This window comes from Etheostoma cragini, chromosome 6 (assembly GCF_013103735.1).
Source record: "Etheostoma cragini isolate CJK2018 chromosome 6, CSU_Ecrag_1.0, whole genome shotgun sequence".
NCBI classification, from domain to species: domain Eukaryota; kingdom Metazoa; phylum Chordata; class Actinopteri; order Perciformes; family Percidae; genus Etheostoma; species Etheostoma cragini.
In genome coordinates, this window is record NC_048412.1 from 671,893 (window position 1) to 678,400 (window position 6,508).

The 6,508-nt window shown below is 41.2% G+C and overlaps 1 protein-coding gene across 3 annotated transcripts; it reads right to left on the bottom strand.

Moving 5' to 3' along the window:
• Positions 1-2,375: 2,375 nt before the first annotated feature.
• eny2 (ENY2 transcription and export complex 2 subunit) lies at positions 2,376-6,151 on the bottom strand. 3 transcript variants are annotated; one of them, XM_034875136.1, is made up of 5 exons: positions 6,059-6,151; positions 5,513-5,590; positions 4,114-4,184; positions 3,612-3,686; positions 2,376-2,694 (listed from the first exon to the last, which is right to left on the bottom strand). In XM_034875136.1, exons 2-5 carry the CDS (start codon positions 5,578-5,580, stop codon positions 2,621-2,623), a joined length of 288 nt encoding a protein of 95 aa, XP_034731027.1. In that variant the 5' UTR covers positions 5,581-5,590; positions 6,059-6,151; the 3' UTR covers positions 2,376-2,620. The 3 variants fall into 3 exon arrangements, with proteins under 3 accessions (XP_034731027.1, XP_034731026.1, XP_034731028.1); XM_034875135.1 differs by having other exon boundaries at positions 5,862-6,069; XM_034875137.1 differs by lacking the exon at positions 6,059-6,151 and adding an exon at positions 5,893-5,984.
• Positions 6,152-6,508: the final 357 nt, after the last annotated feature.

Consider the following 6,508-nt stretch of genomic DNA (forward strand, 5'->3'; position numbering starts at 1 on the left):
GGCTGGGGGGGTGCGTTACATTTGGCCCCCACAACGACACTGTATATCAGCATGTTGTCGCCTGGGCTGATGTCACAGCAGGTCCTTTGGCTAAGAAAACACTCTCTCTGTCTTGGGTGGGTGACCGGTGCAGACTCACTCACTACCCACTAATGTGCTACTCGTGCCGAGCGGTGCGTTGTTTTGGGTTCACGGCCTCTCCGAATGCAATCCATAACCAATTAGGCATTGTGCGAGTGTAACTAGAAACCTTTCGACCCAACAAAATGATGGGATTCAGCAAGCGGACGGAAAAAAAGTTATACAAATGCGGCTTTGGGACCAAACATTCACGTAATAATCCTGTATTTATGGACTTGATGGGGAGGTTATCAAACTGCACGACAACATCGAACAACGAAAAACAAACACAGTTTTATTTATACGATCAGGACATTGTGGATCCTCATGGCCTCAGCTTGGTGACTCTCACTTGGATTGCACTTAGGGATGTAACGGCATGACGAGTTTACCAAACCCTGGGTATCCTGCTCTGCCTTTGAGAAAATTAAAGCTCAGATGGGCCGATCTGGAATCTTGTCCCTTATGAGGTCATAAAGTGCAAGGTTACCTCCCCTTTCTCTGCTTTGCCCGCCTAGAGAATTTGGCCCACCCAGAAAGAGACATCATGGCTTTCAAACGAGCAAAGTGTCAGTTGCTCAAGGCCACAGCCCCCTGAGACTTCAGATACAGTATTAGGGACCACTAAGGTCTATATAAAGAGACTTCAGATACAGTATTAGGGGACCACTAAGGTCTATATAAAAGAGACTTCAGATACAGTATTAGAGGACCACTAAGGTCTATATAAAATAAACTTCAGATACAGTAATAGGGGACCACCAAGGTCTATGTAAAAGCATCCAAGGAGCACCATGTCGTGGGACGTTTAAAGCTAATATATGAAGAACAATATGTGACAGGATAACTATCTTCCATCATCTGTCTGGCCATGCTTCAGACTGAGTCCTGTTAGAGGGCCGATGAATGCCCTGAGTGCTGTCATCTCCTCCGTCCGCCATGATTCCAACTTCAAGAAACACACGTTGGAGGCTACACCGTGCGCCTGCGCGGCAACGTCAGGAGACGTAGATGAAGCTGGGAAGGATTAAACACAATGTCCATACCGTGGTAATAAGGATATTTGAAATGAAGACGGTAATTGTTATCATCAACATTGTTGTGGTTGACCATTTCATCCACTACACACCCAGGACCTTGAAACAATCTGACGACCAGTTTGGGTGAAGCCAATCTGCCGCCTGGTGCATCCATCTCTTCCTGTGAACAGGGTCACTCCTGTTTATCTTTTTATGATCTCTTTCTTAGCACCACCCACACCCCCCCTTCTGTTAAAAAAAACTGTTATTCTGGGAAGTGAAAGCAGCAGCAGGCTTGTCATTACAGGATAATGGCTCTTTGGATTTAAGTCCATTTTGACAATGTTAATTTACAGCAGCAGCTGGGTGGGATTTGGAGGGAATATGGTAAATAATCTTCTACGGGTACATGTAATCCCATCTTTGAAGGACCAGGTGAAAGGCTACAATGCTGTGTTGATACCTGGAATAACACACTATTCACACAACTGGTTCCTCATTAAGATGCAGTGCAATGGAAAAGGACTTGGATCATTTAATAACATGCCCTGAGAAGATAGTATAATAACTTACTCCCTGTTACATATTGTTCTTAATCTTATTCAGTCAGTCAGTTTATGGGTTACTTTTTTACTTTGCATCATCGTAACACAAATTCTACAACAATATCTCACTTTATCACGGTCATTGCATTTCTGTGTGTTTTTATGTTTATTCTTATGTACAGTACGTGTGATATATGTAAGAATGTGTGTTTGTTGAGTTATGGTTGTCTTGCTACTATCTATCTATACTGAATTGCGTTACAGTGTAGCTGAAGAGAGACTATCAAAAGGAAAGAAAAGATTCTAATTGAGTGTAAATCTAACTACATTGACATTGAATGGAGAAATGAAGACTTCTTGTGGTGAGAATAAACAATATTTCCATTTGAAATGACTTTCATTTAATACTTTCTTGTGTTTTAGCAAATGGAGATAACATTGACCCTGACTTTATAATGAACACTTTATTACTAAATAATTTGTGGTGTTGATATTTGTATGCATTGCTTTTTTGCAGGTTGCATCATAACTGTACAAAACACAGCAGGCAACTATGAACCCACCCAATACCACCTTCATTCATTTAAAAAGTCAATTAAGAGCTTCACTTCAAATACATTATTGTCATTATCCCTTTGGAATTTATTGATTTATTAATAATAACTATTACCATATTTTATTATTAATGAAGTGATTGTTGTTGAATAAACCAAAACACTTTATTATACAGCATATCTCTTATACAAAGGACAACTACATGTGCAAGGTACGTGCATTAACAAATATGTTGTACATCACAGAATTAGTAGCCACACAACCAAGCAGCAAAGTGTGTGAAGTGTGTGTCGGTACGGCTCGGAAAACTCAAGAAGACCTCTTTAAAATTCAATATCCATATCACAGGCAAGTGGTCTAAGGAAATGGTACAAATCTAAATTATGTGGCATGCTGAGCTAAGAAGGCTCTTATTCTGTGGAGAAGCTCTTTCTTGACACTGTCTGGCACCAAGGCTGCAAAAGAGAGAGAGAGAGAGAGAGATATCTATGAAGATGACTTATCCTTTTAATAAAGACAAAATGCTACTGCAAAACTTGTCAATGCTCACACCCACTTCCATTACTGGAAAATGGATTTCTAACATCCAGTGACTGCACCCGCTCATCCTGAGGCTCCTGTCGTTAAAGTGACTGGCATCTCGGTGTCCTCATGCTGGGTTTGAATGGCTGCCGTCTTTGAGAGAGGGACTTTAAAGCCTAACGGCCCTAGCACGCACCCAGCTAAGTCCAACGCAACGGTCTTTGCTATTTTATGACCGTCCGTCTTACAGGGAGGTGTGTTCAGGTGCATTCTGGTTGTGCAGGTCTTACAGGGAGTTGTGTTCAGGTAATTTCTGGGTGTGCTGGTCTTACAGGGTGGTGTGTTCAGGTGCATTCTGGGCATATTGCTATCTTGAGGCAGCTGGATGTGATCATGCCATGGACCAACAAAAACCTCTAAAGTCAGTAATGCAGCATTTTATTATTTGTTATTTTAACAGTGCACAAGTAAAATGTGCCTAGGCTTGTACACAGCCCATGCAGACTACGCTTGACACACCCAACCTAACCCCCCCCACACACACACACACCCACACCCACCCCCACCCACACACACACACGACGGTGCAGATCCTCCATTATAATAGCAATGTACCATGGTATGAACGGGCCTGGCTTTCAAAGAGAATGGGAGATGACCTCTGATTGGTTGATTGCATAATACAGCCAAAACACACCTCTGATTAATGAAGACACTCAGTACAACTCTTTGAACCATGCACCCGGTGCACGGAGCCTTTTTTCTGCCGTCAAACTCCAAAAAGCTGTACAAATCTGTACAATGTTTCTACTGTGAACCATCAAGTCTTCCAACAGTCAAGTCCAGCTACCTCTTCCTTTAGGAGTGATCTCTACCACCAGGTCCTCCACAGTCACGTGCTCCAAGCCTTTGTCTTTGATTACTTCTGCAAAAATAAATACAAATATTTTAACAAAAATGCTTGAAGCAGCCTGTGCACCATAATACAGGTCCCATAGCGACACCCTTGCACTTTGGTTCCAAATGTCAAATATGTACTGTATGAACTTTATCGCCTAAACTGGGTCTAATTTGGACACAACAAGCCCTCTTCACGTGACTGTAAATGTGTGTGCGTGAGTACACAAATACAAATAATATAAATATCACACTTTCTCAGAGAAAAAGTCCGTTTCAGAGCGACAGATGGAAAATATTCCAGTTGACACATGAAGTGGAATCGAAATGAGGAACCGAAATTTGTGTTCAAATCTGGTCCGATTCCTACTGGTTCCATAGTGGAACCGGGTTTTGGTACCCAAGCCTATTTGGCACTCAATCAATGACTATCAACGCAGTGTTGTCATTTCTACCTTTGCAGTGAGCTTTCATCTGGTCCTTCCATCCACACTCAGTGAGTTTAGCCCTCAGCAACTCCTTCAGCCTGTCAATAAGATGCACATGGACATTATTACTGGTATAGTAATAATGTCTCTCTCTGCATGCCAGAAAAATGAACATGTGATGGGGCTGCTGTTTCCTTCGAAGCTTGAGGAACCAGTCTGGTTCAGTCTTCATGGTGTAATGTTAGTCCCATGCCTGTTTCTGCTGACAACCTGAGTCATAACTCATATGTTAAGAATATCAAGCCATACAGGTTTATTATGGAGATGTTGACAAGTGGGAGCAGAATTTAACACAGCTCCTAGTTCGGAGCAGCTGTATGCTTATTCATGTAATATGCCATTAGTTATGTCTTCCCTTAACAAAGGTGACAGTAACGAATAAAGTTAGTGCGCCTTAACACACACCACTAGAGAGGAGTCCTGCACGATCAATCGTTAGAAAATGGCGATCTCGATTCACGATTTAATTTTGAAATAACTTCCATTTCTTTGATTTAAAAAAATGTAAAACAATGGCACATACAAATTTTAACGCCTTTGATTGTTGTTTATTTTTAAGAGCTGCTTGCATAACAAACGCTCCATCCATCTTCACATGTGCAATTAACATTACACTTTGCGAGAAAGGATAGTGGCAGAGAATCGTGATATCAATTAAAATAATAATCGTCATTCATATTTTTCCCTGAATCGTCCAGGCCTACTACAGAGGTGTGTGAGTGTTAAATAACAGTGGTAAATCAATTAGAGTATGTTACGCTACAATAGACACCCAATAATAATTTACAGAATCAGAATTATTTGCCAGGTATGAGGATATGAGGAATTTTGCTTTGGCTAGTATTGCTCACGATGCACTTACTCATACAAAACAAACAATATATACAGACTATAAACAGAAACAATATGGACAGGTTGAGACAACAAGAGTCAATTATAATTATGATAGTTATTATTTTAATTATGGCGCATCCTGCAAAGAGTGTCAGAAAACGCATTGCCAAAAAAACAAAACATGTCTTTACTTTTACTGCAAATAGCCACATTGTTGACAATGACACACTGTGTAATAGTATATTTTATAATAACTAATTTCCTTTATTCTCTTATTACACACACATGCCCAGGTCCAGGTCCAGGTCCTCTACATGCACTAAGGGAGAGACGTCAGAGTGGGGGGGCTGCCAGTGCTGGACCACTGCCTTGAGCAGCTGAGGGGGGTTTGGTGCCTTGCTCAAAAGCACCTGGCATTGCCCAAGAGCTGAACTGGCACCCTCCGTACTTTGGTCCGAATGGGGACTTGAACCCGCGACCTTCGGGTTCCCAACCCAACTCCCTACGGTGTTAAATAATATAAGAGACTCACCGCTCTCGTTCGCCCATCTCTGTTAGCTTCTGGTTCACTGTGGCCCTCATTCTGGACTCTTTACTCATAGTCTTTCACCTAGAGGAGTACAAGAAAGAACACAGCATACAGTATTATGTTCCTGTATTAAAACGCATCGATGTAAATTAAAGCTGCGGCCGTAAAGTGTAGCTTACGTTAACACCGCGTAACGTTTGCGTACCATTTGCTCCGTTAGCTCCGTTAGCTACGTTAAACTTCCTAAACAACTCTAGCAGCTAACGTTAACTCTAGCTAGCTAGCTGACTAGCAGGCTACCTTGCTAATAATAATTCTAACAATGCTACTAATGTTACCAATGTGTGCTTACACGCAAGAGAAGGACAAATACAAGCTTTCACCATTCAGTTGTACCACAAGCTGGCCAGACTCGGTGACGGTATATGACTAAAGACTTAAGATTAAATAGCTGAAAACAGCAGGAACACAACAACAGAAAAACACATCACTAATGCAAGAAACTATGACGATTTATTGGATATGTCTCTAGCCAAAATAGATGCCTACCATCAGATATGGCACTCCGAGCAGAAACACTTATCTCTACAATGGTTCCTAGGCTTTTATTAAATGCAATACTCTGTTCCACCACACAGCGGCAATGTTGGCTAATGAATTCAACCAACGTCAGTTCTGTTAGCAGACTTTGGCCTCTCTTGACCATTAGTTTTTCAAAATGTTCATTTCACATGAACCCAATGGCTATGTTTGTAATTTCTCATCTTACAGATGTTCTAAGTAACCTACGTTTTATTGAAGAAATAGGCCTAAGTTAACTAAAAACTTTGTATTACATTGTTTACGAGAACACAATACTAGAATTGCTTTAGTTTTTTATATGGATCTTTTACATAGACCTTAGTGGTCCCTAATACGGTCTCTGAAGTCTCTTTTATATAGACCTTGGTGGTCCCTAATACTGTATCTGAAGTCTCTTTATATAGACCTTAGTGGTCC